Source organism: Colius striatus, chromosome 8 (genome assembly GCF_028858725.1).
Source record: "Colius striatus isolate bColStr4 chromosome 8, bColStr4.1.hap1, whole genome shotgun sequence".
NCBI lineage: Eukaryota > Metazoa > Chordata > Aves > Coliiformes > Coliidae > Colius > Colius striatus.
Genome location: NC_084766.1, coordinates 10,430,086 through 10,448,430, shown reverse-complemented (window position 1 = coordinate 10,448,430; position 18,345 = coordinate 10,430,086). Strand labels below are relative to the sequence as shown.

The 18,345-nt window shown below is 42.3% G+C and overlaps 1 protein-coding gene across 2 annotated transcripts in view; it reads right to left on the bottom strand.

Moving 5' to 3' along the window:
* Nucleotides 1-18,345, bottom strand: part of PHYHIPL (phytanoyl-CoA 2-hydroxylase interacting protein like) — a 125,840-nt gene that overhangs the window by 31,161 nt on the left and 76,334 nt on the right. Inside the window, exon 1 of one of the 2 annotated variants that reach the window (XM_062001702.1) lies at nt 5,455-5,650. The exons of the other annotated variant lie outside the window; for it this stretch is intronic. Coding sequence (XP_061857686.1) covers nt 5,455-5,560 — 106 coding nt within the window. The 5' untranslated portion in view covers nt 5,561-5,650. Of the gene's footprint in view, nt 1-5,454; nt 5,651-18,345 lie in introns of those variants that run through there. 2 annotated transcript variants of the gene reach the window in all.

Sequence of the window (18,345 nt, the reverse complement as noted above, 5' to 3'; positions counted from 1 at the left end):
GAATCATTTATATGACACAGAAATTACATCTTAGCTTGTATGATGTAATGTTTTCATATAAGTTTGTTAGATTAAAAAAATGTGATAGTGTCAAAGTGTTTGGAAGGTGATGAAATTGATTTATGCAACTGAAACTTCCCAAAGCACCTGCTCCAGTTCTGATCCTGACAGCCAGATACTATCTTCAAATATAGTGAACCCAGAAAACACTTCAATGAGGTAGTATAGTTCAAGCTACCAATAGTTAGAAAATATCAGAATGAAGCATACTTGAATAATCTTAAATTGGCCTCTTTGTTCAGATTATGATACAGTCTTTAACTGCATGATTACATACTATTTTTTCCCCATAAATTCTGACTCATTCAGCATATATAATGAACTATTTTTCTTCTAACAGCGATTCACTATTGTTCACTGTGCAGTCCCAGGACTTATTTGTTACGCATTATTCATATTCTGCTCTGAATACAAAACTATGAATTTCACCATGGGTTTTCCCATGCACCTCATGGGTTTTCCAGGTTACTTCAGTGCCTGGCTGCTTAACAAACATTTATTAGTTTATTCTGTAAACATCTCTGTGAAGGGAGGCAATTATATTGTTTCCATTTTACATGAGGAAAACTGAGACAGAGACATTAAAAGACGCTTACTAACGTTCTGTGTCTATTTAAGGTAGTTATCATGTCTCTTCTCAAAGCATTTAGCACCGTGATTGGTATTTTCGAAGTCTTGCTCTCACAGTTACAGCTGCAGACTCTCACTACCCCTAATACCATGGCACCATTCTTTTCTGGCAAACAAATGAGGAGAATTTGGTATCCTGGGGTTGTGTGTGGCTTTGGATGATGGCATGTTCTGATATATACAGACACTCCTCTGCATGTCACAGCAAAATATGGCCACTTCTGCCCTGTTCCTTGAACTTGTTCCTTCCCTCCTCCTCTTTCTGCTCCTAATAACACTCCAAAAGTCCTGTTCTTCATTTCTAAGTCTGTCCTTTCAGTCCCGGTCTCTTTGATGAGCAAGTCCTACTTTGATTCCTTTACTCCTAATACTATGGTCCAAACTGCCCAGTTCACCCCTCCACATTACTGTACTTGCTATCTCTTCTTTGCAGACAGGTGTCTAGGTTCAGTCTTCACAAGTTCCCAGTTCTCATTCCATCCAACTCATTTGGGTGAATGTCTTCTCATATTTTTTAACAGTTTTACTTTTCCAAGCACCCTGCCTCCCTTGCTCCTTCATATTCTTTTCCTGTCCTCATTCAAGGTCACTTTACCCACTCTCTGTCTTTCTGTTTAACATTAATTCTGATAAACGTTCCTAGTCTTTCACAGAATCACAGAATGGTATGGGTTGGAAGCAATCTCTAAAGATCATCTAGTCTAACTCCCCTGCTAAGGCAGGTCCACCTAGATCAGGTCACACAGGAATGTGTCCAAGTGGGTTTTCAAACTCTCCAGAGAAGGAGACTCCATACCCTCCCTGGGCAGCCTGTGCCAGAGCTCCATGATCCTTACAGTAAAGAAGTTTTTCCTTATGTTTAAGTGGAATTATACTTGTATGTATTAATTAGGTTCCCCCCCCCCCCCCCCCCTTAGTCTCCTCTTCTCCAGGCTGAATAGTCCCTTTCCTATTCTTCCACCTCTGACCAGTCACTTTCTCAGTCTCTATTAGCACCTTCTGGGCCAGTTTCTTGACTCTCTTACCAGTCTGTGTCTCCTAACATCCTCGTTGAATGTGTGCTGCTCTGCTTTTCTCCTTTCTGCGTTTTGGTAGGTGTTTTTTGTCCATCTGTCTATACTAACTGTAAGAATATGGAAAGTGGACGAGAGCATCAGTGCTCTCCCTCTGGCAGAACCCCAGCAGCCAAAGTGCAGTATGTGTATGGGGAGTGCTGTGCAACTACAATGTGGAGCTTCAGGAAATTCAGCTGCTAAAATCTAAGACATTCTACCAAGTCTGTGAAAAGCACAGTATTTTCAGAGGCTTATGATTATTCTAAACTTAGACGTATTTTCATAGAACTGGCCTGCTCATGACATAAAGAGCATCCATCTACTAAAGGTTTAATCCCTAGGCAGGACTAAAACAAATTTTATAAAAAGGTCACTGGAATTTTTAGTGCAGATTAAACATTCTTTCCTGGCCTAAGTTCACAGAAATATGGCTTCAGTGTTCAAATATGGCTAAAGAAAATAACAAATGATACACTTTTTCCTATGTACGCAGTAAGTTCAGCAGAGTTCTAAGGAACATGTTAGACTGTGCAATACATTAATACTATATTGTGCTAGTAGATCCACCTAAAATAACAAGAAAAAAATGACACAAGATGCATTTGAAGGCTGAAAATAAGAGCTGATAATTTGCTTTATAATGTTGCATTCACTTTAAGACAAATCTTACCAGGTGTCTTAAAAATGCATACATTTAGATTTTTTTTTATATTGGTGATCTTTCTAAATGGTCTTGACTCATTAAGAGAGATGACAATGCTTTCAAAAAAAACCCCAAACCTGAAAAAAACTGAACCCTAAAAAAGAAAATCTCAAAAGATATGAATTGTTGTGATATTATATATTGTGATATTTTACCCTGGAGAAAAGAAGGCTCAGGGGAGACCTTATCGCTCTCTACAATTACATGAAAGGAAGTTGTAGCAAGGTAGGGATCAGTCTGTTCTTCCTAATAACAGCAATAGAAAAGAGGAAATGGCCTCAAGTCATGCCAGGGAAGGTTCAGGCTGGATATGAGGAGGAATTTTTTTACTGAAAGGGTTGTCAGGCATTGGAATGGGCTGCCCAGGGAGCTGCTGGAGTCACCGTCACTGGAGGGCTTTAAGGTGGATGTTGCACTTTGGGAAATGGTCTAGTGGTTGACAGGGCTGGGACAAAGGCTGGACTCAATGACCTTAAAGGTCTCTTCCAGCTGAACAAATTCTATGATTCTATTAATTTCCCATTTCAGTTCATGGATTGTGGCTCCTGTATGTACCTCTTATGGAAGTATAACCCAGTCTTCTGAATACAAAATGTTTCAATATTAATTTCCCTATCTTAGAAAACAAGAAAAAACATTATCTACAGAAGTATTCCATTATTGCTTATGTTTACACTGCAGCACTGCTTGCAATTCCAAACTAAGCATGCTGCAGAATTTCTCATAGCTAGATATGTAACGTTATCATTTCATTGGCTGCTTTACAGTTCCTACAGCTTAGAGATCAAGGACATTTTCAGAATATGAAAAAGTAGCATATTTTTAATTTGCTATGAGTAATACTTCAATTTTTATCACAAAATTTTTAACCCCAGCGATGCCAACATATCACCTTAAGAACTATATTTTGCACAACAAAGACACCTGAAAATAAATTGTACTTGTAATATAAATACACTAACTAAACCCACACACACAATAAGGGATCTAAACATGTTGCATATACATTTCCATGCTTACCTACCTAGAAAGACTAATATCTCAATCTTTGCTTGCTTGTTTTTATGTTCCCATAAAAATAAGCTTTTTAATACATAAGTGCCACCTGTAGGAAATACTGAAGTATGCTCAAGTGCAGTCTTGTGCCAAATTAGGCAAGGAGTTGCATATCCTACATGTCCAAATGACCCTGTAGGATAGTGGCTTACTTGAAGATTAATTTGTAAATATCTAAAGGGATGTAAAGGAGAGCTGTTGTTTTCCAACTAAGCCTACTCAAAAGGGAATTAAAAGTAAGAATACCAAATTTTCCCATTGTTTGTCTGTATGATACTATTCCACAGAAATTGGGCAGTCCTTAGCTACAGCATGCTGAATAAAATATTATCTGTAATTATTAACATTATTAGTTGGGGTAGAGAAATATAAAGGATTGTGTATTTTACCTATTTTCATTTCTCTATAGCATTAATAAAAAGAAACAGAAATCAAAAGAGGTTTTAGCAAATGAATGGTGTAGTGTCCACTACTACAAACATACTTCAGTTCCTCCAGGCAGCAACTTAGGCATGAGTGGATGGAAGCACACATTGTACCTTAATTCAAACATCAAAATAATTTGCAGTGCAACTATAAGAATAATCACTGAAAAGACTTTCCAATGCTTGTCAATTTCTTGAATAGTTCAAGAAAAATAAAAAGCATGCAAAAATCCAGCATTTAAAATAATATGTCTGCCTAGGTCAAAAAAGTGAAGTCTTTCATCACAACTAATTTGTAAAAAAATAACTGAGAAAGTTGGACCTTTCTATAACCATCACCTATAAGAGTTATGCTCCAAAAATACACTCACAACCAGGTAATAGTTTCCTTAATTCAACTGTACTATTCAACAATACAGTACCTCCATTCCTAGATATATTTACCAAGTAGTATATATTCCACACACAAACCACATCTTATATCAAAAAATGAGAAGCTTTTTGATAATTCGATGTGAAATGAGAAGCTGAGAATAATCTGGTATATGAACACAAATGAAATGCGACTCTACAACATTTTTTCATTGACTACCAGTTTCTCTGTTCAGTTTTGTCATTCATAGTTGTGCATAAATGATATCACACTCCTCTATCATAGTCAGCTTTCAGTGTTGTTCCAAGCAAGTAAATTTGTTCTGTCTCTCATCACCACCTTACATTTACTTGATTGCTTCAATCTAGATAATCTTGAATATCAGCACCTGCAACTCTAAGACCAAACTTCATCAGCTCAACGGTCTAGCCGTGTCTCCCGGGGGAACTGCCGCCGCTGTCCCCAGGCACTGAGGTCGCTCAAGGCTGTGCGGCCGCCCGGCCTGGCCCCGCTCGGCTCGGCCCGCTGCGACAGTGGTGCTGTCCGCGGTGCTGAACCGCGGGGTCCACCGGCCCCGCCGCCTCCCGCGCCTCGGTGCCTGTCCATACGTCTCGCCCTACTGCTCACACAAGCCACTGGCAACAAGTTTCGCCGTTAGCCCATATCAGACAGCAGATTCGTCTGTGTATTTTAAGCACAGGAACTGTGCCCTACAATACAAAGGAGTTTGGAGATCACGGGCAACAAAAACACCACTAGGGCCACTGCCCTGTCTCTAGATCCGGACTCTCCTGCAGCGCTTGCTCTAGTTCTCATTGCCTCCCGCAGAATAAACCCCAGCGTCCATTCCTGGCAGGGGCAGGGCTGCACAGCAGGCTCGACCAGGGGTAAAAACACTGCAACACAAGGGACGGCTTTGGGAGCGGCGCGTTTGCCTCCCTTCCCTCCAGCAAGGTGCAATCTTCTATTTTTTTCTTTTGTTCTCAATGGCAGGAGGGTGGCGGCGGTGGGAGGCGGGGGGAACACTCGCACCTACAAATACATTGGGGCTAACAAAGGACCATACGCCGCAGGGATTAATTTGCATTAGCATCCATGAGGGCAGCAGCATCTTGCGTCTGCAGGGATTAGCCGTGTGGAGCCCGGACTTACCGTCCCTATCGCAGAGCTGAATCGCCTCCAGGCTCAGGTTCTTGATCACCTCCTCACAGGGGCTGGTGGGGCTGCTCATGGTGTGCGCCAGGCGCGGAGCCTCCATCGCGCCCCTCGCCGCTCCCTGCTGTCCCGCCGCCGGGGGCTGGGGCTTGACCGGCTCCGCGGCGGACGGGCAGTGGCAGAGCCGCGCGGCAGCGCTTCCCGGCGCCGCTGCGCTCGGCTGGACTCGGCGGAGGCGGGCGGGGAGAGGATTTGTCACTGCATTGAGGCGGGGAGGGGGCAGCAGAGAGGCGCGCACTCATCGCACCCCAGGCATCGCGTTTAAAGGCGCCGCCGCCGCCGCGTCAAAACGCTCCCCTCCCCCCCTCCGTCCTTATGTAACGGCGGTGGCAAGCAGAGGCGCTGTGGCCCTCCGCGCTGTCCCTACCCACCGCCAGCAGCCTCGGCCGGCCCTTCCGCGGCCTCGGCAGCCGCCCGAGCCGGCCCTGCCCCGCCGCCGCGCTGCCTCTCACAGCGCTCCGCGCCCCGGGCGCGCGCCGGCTCCTTCACGCGGCGACCGTTAGTAACGGCCGGCGCGAGGCAGCCCAGGGGCCTGCCGAGGCACAGGCGCAGCGCGCGGCCGGGGCCTGCCCGGGCGCCGTGAGGCACCGTACCTGCGCCGCGCCGCTCTGCGCTGCGCTCGGCCGCCTTCGGGCACGGCTATCGCACCCGTCCTTGCGCCGGGCGCCCTCGTTCCTTTTGTACCGCGGTTATTCCGTCACCCGAGAGTCACATCGAGGCGAAAGCCTCGAGAACCTCTGGTTACTGCCTTTCCGTTCCCTAAGCACACCACAACCACTGTAAAGAAATCACGCTAAGCGGCACGGGCTGTGTGCATTCACTGTGATCCTTCAATTGGAGGAATTGGAGTGAATGGAATGAAGAAATACTAGGCGTTGTTAAATGGATAAAACCGCTGCCGAAGGTTAGAGATGGCAGGACAGGGCACAGGGATGAGTTGTTTCTGGCCATCTGCCCTGCCCGTTTGGTGGGGAGGAGAAATCACCCGCAGTACGCTGCTGCTGTTTCTATCAGGCTTTTGTGAAAAGTAAGATTTATTTTTTTCTCAATCGGGGAGAAAAAAATTCCATCTCAGCCAGCAGCTTCAGGAACAAGAACAGAGCCAGGAAAGGGGAACATTTAAATAAAGAGTAATAGGAGACTAAATTAAAACTTGCGCAGTGCTGCACTGTCAGTGGGTGTGACAGCTCTGCTCCCCCCTCACCACAGGCTGGGATGAAGGAGCAGCCTCAGCCTTAGGGGCTGCAGGAGCACGGAGCTTTCTCCAGGGTACAGACTGACTTTGGGATCAATCCCATTGTGCAGGAATGGGATGCCCAGTCTCCAGCTAAAGTGATTTCAGCCCACTTCCAACCACACGCTACAATAAACAAAGCTGACAACTCTTTGTCGTTTCACTAAAATGAAATTGGCTCCATTTGGCCATCAGTTTTGGGACACCAGCACTGGCTGCTTTAAGAAGCCACCAGTTCATTGCACACAGACCTCCAATAAGCTTGGGGCTATAGTGTTTCTTGGTCAGCATTGCATGACAGCAAGTCCCTAAAGCCCCCGTTTCCCTTTTTGGGGTCTCAAGACCACCCAGTCTCTTCCTGGTCTTCAGTGATCCAGTGTGGTACCAAGCTCTATGCACAGCCAGACATTTATCACTCAGAAGTGGCTTTCCACTGGACTTCGAGATTATTCTGCATTTTGTGATGGTTTCTAGGCATGCTAATCTGAAGAAATGAGTTTTGGTGTTACCTTTCACAAAGCCACTGCCAAGCACTCCTTGGGAGAAAGGAACAGGTTTTGAGAGCCCTGAGTCCTCTGACACCTTCAAAAATCTGTAATGCAGCATGGGAAGAAAGTGCAATGCTGAGCACCCTTCCTGCACTGTCTACATTCACCTCCTCCCTTCCTTGCTCATATTCTATTTTTTTTCTTCTTTGTATCTGCTATTTTTTTCACTATGAAGGAAAATGTGTGCAGAGGGGTCAGGCAGAGGAGAAATGGAATGTGAGTGGGAAGGAAACCTAAAGGAAGAGAAAATTAAAGGGATAACAAACAGGGAGGGAGAATGTGACTCAACGGGGAGGTGGCAAAAGAGGAATACATGAATGAATGCACAGACAGAATGAGGACAAATGCGGAATCTGGGAGGGAAGAAATGAAAGTGGGTGAGACTGCATCCATCAGGTTTTAATTTTGGCTCTGATAAGCATTCATTCCTTGCACAGAAGCAAAACCTTTCTCCTCGATGTTGCAACTGTTCATAGCACAGTCATCTCCTGCGTAAGGCTGCAAAATGCCTTTCTCTGAAGACAGCGTATTTAGCCTCTCTGCCTTATGTTTCACATTCATTCCTCTCCACAATGTGGCAGACGCTTCAGGAGCTCACACAATCTTGCTACTTCTTTGCTACAGCATTACAGAAAGTCCATTTGAAGCAGATCCTGTTCTTGAATGCTGAGAGAATTCCCATTCTATTCTCTCTGCCTCTATTTTATGCATATTTTTCTCCTCTACTTTTTATTCCATGCAACTGAAAGCATGTTTTTAGGAATGGAGGGATTCTGCATAGCTCATTGAAAGCAGACAGCTTTTGGGGTGTTCTCATTCCTCCAAGGTCTCTCATTTTTTCACCTGCCTTATAGCAATAACCCCCAGCTGAGTTGTGTCTATTTATCTCCTCACAACATTACACTTCATAATTTTTTTTAAGAATACTTAATACAAATACTGACTGCAGTGAAAGAGTAGAGCAGAGAAGCCTTTTCCACAGCTCCACTTTTCTAAAGCATGAAACAAGCAAGCTGGACTTGAGAGAGCATTTTGCAGAGTCACACTTCAGACTCCAGCCAGGGCTCAACATTTTTTAAAGCTCAAATTACTCCCAGATGGGATTTCATACCATCACTCAGAGGTGAATTCAGTCCTAGGTATTTCAATCTCAAAGCACACGATGTTCTCTTGGTGTTTTTTGTGCCTGAAAGAACTGTACTCTGCTTGTCTTAACAAGGAATAGCATTGTCTGAGGCACAAGTTACACTTGTGCTAAAGGATGACAGAGTCTCAGTGTATAATCAGAAAGTTTATTCTGTGATGGATTATCCCTGACAGTGTTTAGCCAAAAATGTCACATATCACAAATATGGGTCAACATTATGTAATGGGAATTTTGCCCATGGCAGCGTAACATTAGAGACAACAGGATTGTCATGTGTTAAGGACTGCAAAAGCTCGCAAAGAATTTGCCACAACAGCAACCTTTTGCACTTTCAACATTCAGATGAATAGGGTACTACCAATTTCTGTAGTTCAATGAGAGTGTGTCTGTTATTACTGCAACCTCACACAAGGAGAGAGCAGCAGCATTTTCTAGCACAATATGTGTACCAGGAAACACAAGCTGTGACACACACCTTTTGCCTGGCTAAGTTCCAGTTCAACAGTCTCTGCTCTTGTGTCTTAGACTGGTATTCACAACTCCCCAGGTAGCTCACCAAGATCTTACTGCAGAGCTACCACTCTGCAGCAGACAAGTAGAGATACTGCCAGCCAGCTGAAGAGGTGCATGGCTTCTTCCCTAAAAGCTACAACCTCATTAAAAGTGAGAGTGCTTCTCTCCTCCCCACCAACAAATCCACACATAGAGTTCTGTCCTGCCTGCTTTGCACATTTGCATTTTGGGAAAAGTGCTCCATAGCAGCATCAGAGCACAGCACAGAGCTGAGAGGCAACCTCATTCTTTCTATTGGAACATACTTTTGTTTTTCACAGGAGCAGGGTATTATTTATCACTTATAAAAGAAGCCTCCTTTCTCAGACTTCAGCAAGGCTCAAGAGTTCCAGCTCTTCCTTCCCGCTTGGGAATAAAAAAGACTTGTGTTATTGCTCAGTGGACTGTTCAAGCAGAAGGCAGAAAGGCTACAGACATAGTTTTCAGGAAAGAAAAACAAGGGAGGAAATAAAGACTGCTTTTTTTTTTTCCCTATTAATATGTCACTTTTGAGGAGGAAAGCAAAATATTAAAGAAGAGATAAACAAAAGGGTCAAAACCAATATCCATCATTTTGGGTCAGTCCTGAAAGGTGCACTGACTAAGCTTAGCAACTGACTCTTGAAGTTCCATGGTAAAAAAATGCTTTGCACTTTCACAGTCCTCCTTTGTCCTCAGTGAACATGTCAAGATTTTCAAGCATGTGAAGGCTCATACTTGCAAAGGACTGTGTGTAAGATATTCTTGAAATACCATAGGAGTGAAGTAAGATCCACAGACTGGTGACAGAAAGACGAAAAAGATTGAAGACCCTAAGTGAAAGCCATGGCTATGTACAGTTACTGTGCAGTGCAACACAGGTTCCTTTTCTGCACAGAGACACATGTTGATGTATGACAGTTTAGATCACTAGGCATGCTGGGAACCACTTTGGGTTTTTCTCAGATAGCAAAGAAGGAGCCTCCTAAAATACTCAAAGAAGAGGATGATGGCACAGGTCGTGTCCCCCCCTACCCTTATTTTTTTTCTCTAGGAAAATCCAAGGCAGGGCAGCAGTGCTTAGCCTTGGCTCTGGAGACTCCTTGCTCCCTCTTTCTCCCACTTTACAAAGGTAACAACCACAGCCAGGCACTCTGACACGAACTGCAGCAGTGAGGCTGCAGCTCTTGTGTAACGGTGTCTGTCAGCTGTTTTCTGCTTTGATGTTGCTCAGGATGCTGGGAAGCCCTCGCTGTTTCTGGGAAACCTCCAGTGAGATGTGTGCAGTAGTTCATGCATCTCGAAGCGTCTCTCTTGTTAGGAGGACTTCATTTCAGCAGTTGTGCTCAGTTCATGCACTCAGGCTTTTCTCACAAGGCCATAATGTATACTTTAAAATGTCAAAGGTCTAATTCTGAGGTAGTCTTGTGAGTTCTTTTGCCAGGGGACCTACTCATTAATTTGTAGGTTCTTTTGCATAGTATGATATGAAAGTAGCTTCTGTATGGGGAAAAGTTTATCTGCTATTCACATAAAAACACAATTAGTCTGTGAAAAAGGCAACCAAGGGTATATGTGATAAAGATTCACTAATGAACAAGTAGCACAAACAGGGTAGCCAAAGTCTGACTGTTTGCCAAGTCTGTTAGTACAAGAATTAGAGGGTGTCAATTGCAGTTAATAGAAGCCAGATTTAAAACAAACAGAAGGAAGTGGTGCTTGGAACAATTTAAGTTAGAATTGTGAGGCCAAAGGACAGTATCAATGCTAAAAGTTTTCACTGGTTCAAGGAAAGGCTGGAAAAGTTCGTAGAAGAGAAACCCCTTAGAGTTACTAAACACACAAATGATTCGGAGTCCTTAAGCTGAAAATTATTAGAGTCTGAAGTAGAATTACCGAAGACTGTTATATGTGCTTGCTCTGCTCCTCATCTTCTGTAAACATTCATTTTCAGCTGCTGCTAAAGAGACTTTACTGGCCTAGGTTGGTCCTTGGTCTGACCCAGCACAATCAAGGAAATGCCCTGGTATGTTAGCCGTCACTCCCAGCACTCACCCCTGGCACTGACACCGTGCCATCCTCATTCATAAGGTACATTTTCAGAGTATGGAACCCTGCAATCCTGTCATCTGGGTGTGCAACTCCCGACCCGCTCTAAGCAATGTGAACAATTAAAAGGAAATATTCCTCTCAGATAAAGAGAAACATATCAAGCAAATTATCATTTTATTAATGCTAATTAAGCTGCTGCCTTCTGAATTTCAGTTTTCTGATCAGCTTTATAAACCCTGAATAAGCATTTAAGAAAGACAAATTCTTTCACAGACAAAAATAATGTATTTGTAGCTTCATAAAATTTATTTGTTGCCTAATGGGCACAAAGTACTGTTAATGCTTTGTATTATCATTTATTAATTTGCTTTTAAGTTTAACCTCACTTTATTAGATGAACAGTATCCCCAGAGAACAAGCAGAATCTCCTGTATTTCCTTTCTCCTCTGTGCTGTTAATCATTCTTCCTAGTTTAGTAATCATTTTCACATTTAATTAGTGCTTTATCCTCCAGATATTGGACCATATCTTGACCTTTAAAGGATACTACCAGCCGCTTATCCTTGGCACTGCTGACTACTATTCAGATTTTCTTTCTGTCTACAGTTCAGCGGCCAGCCTGTGATACCTTTAAGTGTGTTTTAGCCCAAGCTGCCTTGTTTCAGTAATTCCCTTAAGATATTATGTGGCAGCACATCAAATGCCTTTGTAAAGTCTTGATGCTATTCTGTACTCGACTAATCTTCTGGCTTCATCTTAAAAAGAAGTGGAAGGATAAATGTTCTAATTTGTCTAGCATAGTTTTCTGTAGGACACCCATGTCATATCTGGGTCTCATTATACCAGTCACCTCCATATGAATACATTCCCCTCTTCTGCTTTAATATTTATGGTGTTTGTTTCAATTTGGAAGCATGCCTGTAAGACAATACTTTCCATAGTTACTCTTAATTCAGTTTTTAAAGACTCGTGACATGCTGACACTTTATTAGTCCCCCGATACTTCCTCATCTCTCTGTGGGAATTTTTTAGCAACTAGTTGCTATATCAATTTCATAAATACCCCAAAGGATATCTCAGATGCATTTGAGTGATGATATTTCGTTATATGTTTCTTAGTTACTTTTTCCCAGCAGTTCACAATTACATCAGTGATTTCTTAACCAAGTCATTATTCAAAGTTTAATCCACTTTCCAATAAACTTAATGGCAAAAGCCCACTTAGTTGTAGTGGGAATGAGAACTGGTCTCAAAATTTATCTCCTTATTACAAATGAATAACAATTAATATTTTCTTGGATAAGTCATTTTGCATTATCATGCCTTCAACATAGTCTCTTCATATTATCTTTAACCTCTTGGCAACTGTTTCAGTGTATCCTCATGCTGTTCCTGTTTTTCTCATGTGCACTAAGCTTGGAATATAATGGTCTGTTTTGGTGGCCCTCCAGTTTGCTGTTTCCAGTGCAGTTCATATTTTACTTTTACTTGCTTAAGTAGCCCACAGTGACCCATTCTCTCCTTGACATTTCCCATTTCCATTGGAACAAGGCACATTTCTGCTGCCTTTCCATTACAGTATCTCCTTGAGTCTTTCCAACTGCCCTTCCCCTTTCCACAAAGACTTTTCTTGAACTCTCTCAACTCATCCTGTGAATTCGATTTTCCTCATTACACTATATCTTTTCACTGGATGATGTCAAAACTTTTCAAAGTCAGCCAAGGAGGTACAGTTCAGTAACGTATAAAGTTAATAATGAAACCTAAATGCCTAGTTCCCTCAGTTTCATCTATAGATCTAATTTTCTTAAGACTATAGAGCTTTAAGCTTCTTGTATAACCACAGAAGACATTCTGGATTAATGTTGCTGCTTGCCATGACTGAGGTAATGTGGCAAGAAAGGAAAGACACCATTATCTTATCCCTCACTGCTGTCCTGAACACTGATAATTAACCATTAAGGAAACAGAAGAAAAATTATATTAAATGACCGAGAAGAGGAACACCCAGACATTCCCTCACCTCAGCTCCCTCTCCTTTAAGACTAGTCTTAAATTTCTCTCCTTTGACTCATATTCCCTTACTACAAGCTCTTATATTGTTTTCCAAATTTGTGATTATTTAAATATGCGATGCACAATTAGAAATTCACAAGGAAATACTTTAGAAGGAACAATTAAGAGCTGTGTTTTCCATGGTTTTGCTGGGTAGGAATGTATGTCTCCTTAGCATGCGCATATAGGCAGATTAGATAGAAAGAGTACATGAACAGACAATAAAGTGACCATTAGCTTGTAGCACTGTTTTGTTAATAGCATCCACAAGCAATTTAATGAAACCGTATTCTGCTCTAAATGGTGTCCTGTCACCATTCCTTGGATTCTGAATATATGGCAGCCCTGTAGTATGCTATTCACTGATATTATAGCGGTCCTTACAGATTGCCAGTTGCTGTACCTATGCAGTACACGATGTGCTTGAAGTCAGTGAAGGAATTGTGGCATTCTGTGAGCCCTTGAAAATCACAGAACTGACTCCAACATCTGTTAGTGACTGATTCACTGCTCCTGGTTCTTACACCAGGCTGCACGGGAGGATAGTTGCAAAGGCCACTTTTAGCCTAAGGAGCTTATTTGCATTAAGATCTTCCCACAGCCAGTGGGGAGTGGTAAAATCCTCTGATGAGTGTCTCAATGGGAACTCATTGTAGATACTGAGTTGCCCCAAAGGAAATGCTTTTCCTTGATTCTACAGGAAACTGGGGAAGAAACGCATCCTGAGGCTAAATCTAGTCTTTATGAATGTCCCCTAAGTTATTCTTATATGTGGTTACAACAGTCATCTCCGATAATCTGCGGTACATTCTGGAATGAAAAATGAGAACAGCAAACAAATAAGGCAAGACTCTCTCTCCTAGGCTAACACTAGCTCCTCATCTCCTTGTCCAAAGTTCAGGGGACTTAATCTACACATGCTCATAGGGACAGTGCTGGCTGCAAAGCAGGACAAGTAGTCGTTTACCCAGGCACAGCTGTTGCCTAGTGACAGAGGTCTGAGAGTGGCTCCTATGTGGTCACTACTTATCTGTGACCCACTGAACTCACATCAAAAGCCCATCATCTGTAAATTCTTTGTTTTTTCTAATGTCCTCTTTTTCTTCCATGTTAACTGCTAACTTGATATCTTCCATGAGCTTTTAAAATCAAATTTATTAGAGTTCTTTATATATTTTTTCCTTTTTAATACCAGCATTTTTCTTCTTAATTCTTCTCATTTTTCTCCATTTTTAGTCTAACATCATCTACTCAATCTGTCTTAATGCCAGCTTCTGATTAATAAATCTCTGCATAAAATTAACTTTCCCACTGATGATACATTTTTAAGTTTGGCCACATGACGTCCACCTGGTCATTTCTGATGTGAGGAGAGGAAATGAAGTAGAGAACAGCAAAAAAGCAAAAAAATTACTTTCTGTGTTGAAGCAGTTGGTTTTATTTAGTGAAATTAAATTTTCTGGTGTGTTGTCCTTAGCATAACTACTTACAGTAGCAGCCAGTAGGTAAGAAAGCTGTCTGCATGGATTTTATCAGTCTCATAAGATATTCCTTATCATGCTGTGGAAATATGAATTTCTGCATACAAGTAACAGAAAAGTTTTACAATAGCAGATCCAGCAAACAACAAAAGTAATGGTGTGAGGTGGAGCTCTACAGGGTTTGGTACTCCAAATGCTAGTCATGTAGATTAGTCCTACTATTTTGGATGGGCAACAGCTATGCTGCTATGGTTTATTTCCTTAAATTTCTAGAACAGCCACTACCCTTTTAAACATATTTTATGGTTGTAGCTTCATCAAATTAATTTAGAGGTTGCATCAGCCTAACTCTACACACCTCTATGGTGATATAGCTAATGCCATACAAAACTGAGAACAAAACTCTATTAACTTCTGTGTTTACCACCAAACAGCTCCTGTCAGGAATGGATTAGCCCTGGTATTAAGACAGCACTGAAACCTATGTGCAATTTTGGAACAGAGCAAAATGTTTATTTGTAGTAAAAACTCTAGAAACTTATTACTGCATGTGTGTTCACATTCACAAAATGTATTCAAGCAAAGTTATTCAGAAAAGGCAGATATTGCACAGAGTGAGAGAGGAGAGATGGAAAAAAGAAATTCTTTATCACCAAAGCTATTCACATTTGCCTAATGGTGCAATAGAAATGAGTGTCTCTGGCACTAAATTTTACCCAAATCCTCTGTTCTCTGCAGAGTTTCAGGTATGAGAAAAAATATTCTGTGACCACTCTTTATTATCTTGTCTGTGGTTTTGTTCTTTCTTGAAGCTGAGTAATATATCATGATAAGCTAGGGGAGCAAATGAAGTATAAATCAAGCTAAGTCCAAGAGTTAATGAGATTAGCAGCTATCAGACCCATAGGCTATCTATAGCCTGCCACTAAGTCTTATGTCCTCAGGAATTAATAACAGGGCTATCACGAACACCAAAAATGCACGACTGGCCTCCACCTAAGTTGCAACTAAACTGTCCTGCTTCCAGACCATGAACAGGTTGTCCAATAAAAATGTGACAACAAATAATTGCTTCAAGATATTCTCAGGGCTTCTTCCTATGTTTAGAAGGGAAAAGGGATGCTTACTAACAAATGAGACACACATTGGGAAGCCCAGCTGTGAAAACAGAGGTTGGTCCTCTTTGCTCCTCTCAGCAGGAAGTTCAAAACTACCTTCTTGATTAAAACTTGCAAAAAATGATCTAAAAATATATGTCATGAGATTGATGGCTCAGGGGAAAGCAAACTATCTGTGTCTTGGTTTCATTTTGGTGCAGAGTGCTTCAGCGTTTGAAATCGTGCCACCCAGAAGTTAGGAGAATGGTTGTTATCAGCAAGAATTATTAAATAGCAAAGAGTTTGGGCAAAGATGCTCATTCCTAACGTGAGACTGGTTGCAGAGGGCAAATGCCTGGGAAGTGCCAGGAGTGTCAGTACAGAAACAGAAGCAAGCAGTAGGATTAGACTATAGTTGGTCTGGAGTTTTCAGTACTCATTAAAATGACTGCCTGACAGCACTGTCTAAATGGAAATATTATGCAAGCTTTATACAAATGGTGGATACAGCTTGGAATAAAACCTCCTCTCTGTATCTTGCTGGGAAAAACATTTTATCAACAAATATACTCAGATTGAGGTGGATCATGCAATCAATTTTAGAAAGACTATATAGTCTTACCCCTATTTTCTCATTTTTGATTTCTCCACCCTCGCTAGGGATGGTTCTCTGAACTCCTTATACTGTCAAACTTTCGCTGACCTCAACACAAAATTGCTTATCACAAAACACAGGTGAGAAGAGCAGCCAGCTGCTTCTCCTTCAGCCAGTTGTTCCCAGACAGAGGTTGCAATCCCATGTGCGGTTCCCAGTCAGGCAACTAAGACTGGGTCAGTTATCCAGACTATTATGTGGTGGTTCCCCAGGCTGTGGGAGCAAAAGCTTTGCTACAGCAATGATTGTGGGTATCTTCTTTCATTGCTTTTAAATTGTTTTCTCCTCTTCCTCGCCCTCAACTAGCCTTGGAGTCTTATTACTGCTTGATACATCTGAACCCTAAGGTAAAGTTTTCAGCACTGGGCACACTCCTACTGAGAGAGTTTTGTATGAATTATAAAGCCGGGGCATTCAAAGAGTACATCAATTCCCTTCCCACAGGCTGTCTTCATGAACGCTTATTCATCTTGAAATGATGGTACGCTAAGAAGTCACTTAAGCTCTTAAGCTTCCCTGATCTCATGTCACAACTGCAAGAACAACCAAAAGAGAGAAAGACAATGCTCCAAAAAGCATAAATATATGAACCACAGACAGAAACATTTCTGTTGCTGCAACTGCTGTTAGAGATCACTCCCTGCACAGGTGAAAGCATAACAGTACATTCTGCTGTATAGCACATAACAAACTTTGATTCAGTCCATCATTTTTGTCACACATTATTGCTATGGTGTTCTTCTTTTGGGAAAGTAGATAGAAAGACAGACTGTAAAGGAGGTGAAGCAAACAGCAAAGGAATATCCATCTCTCATTGGGGAGAGACTGTTGGCTATATCTGACAAACAGAATATCATTCTGGCACAGAAATACTTTAAAAGCTTTTTTTTTTTCTTCATGTAATTATGTTTAACAGTATTAGTAGCATTTACAGAGCACTCTTGTATTTCAAAGATAACACTAGTGCATGAACACTAAAAAAGGATATGCAACACTTTTCTTACAGCCTTAAATCATGTCTTCCAGGCCTGCTGGAGATCAGAGGGGTTTGCACAGGGGAGCAACTAACTGCAAGTCACTTGTAATGTTCCACCTGCTAACTAAAGAGCAGACTAACACTGGCAGGCTGGGCTAGAGCTGCAGGCACACAATGCTTGCTATGCCTTGTTTCAAAAGTATAGCATTGCTTTCCTTTCTCTCATGCCCTCTGCTACATGCCAGCCAGCAAACAGGAGCACGGGAGCAGCTGACTGCTTCTGATGCCAAGGCACTGTGTGTGGTGGGCTGTAACAGCCTGTGCTCGCCAGCACTTCTCAAAGAGGAGAAGGCAGTGTTCCTCTCAAGCCTTGTGTGAGGGTGGGGGAAGGAATGGGAAAGGAAGCTACTGTCTATTCTCTTTATCCTCTTGCAGGAGCTACCAGAGGAAGCTGGATCTAGAAAAACGTATGAATGTGAGACCATGGCAGGTTGTCCCATTCCACACAACACCAGCAATAGCAGGAGCGTTGTCAGAGCTGTCATGCCAGCTCTCAATGCTGAGTTCACAGAGTTTGGGAAGTGGGCAGGACAGAGGCACAGGAGCCCCTCTGCATTCCCTTCCCGGGAAACAGCACAGTGGCTGGAACAGTTCAAGAAGCACACACACAGCAGAAGTGCTATCAAAACCTCTTTGCCCTTCTCCCTAAAGTACTTTCTCCTATTTAGTTTTTTTGCTTATCAGTGGTTTCTGGGGGAAAAGAGAAAAAGGAAGAACAAGAGGCAAATATAACATGCCATTTCCAGAGATGACACAACAGGGATCAGTAGGCACATGCTGATCATGCTCCTCTCCACAAGGACAGATCAGGGACACACATAGAAAACATGACTCTTTGAGATTAGAAATCTTCAGCTTGATGTGTACATCTGACTGAGTAGCCCCTCCCCACACTGCCCTGGTTCTGAAGTATCCAGAGTAGCATGAGGCTGGTGCAGAAAATGGACTTCACACATTTCCGTCATTCAGAGACAGTTTCTCAATTGTTTGAG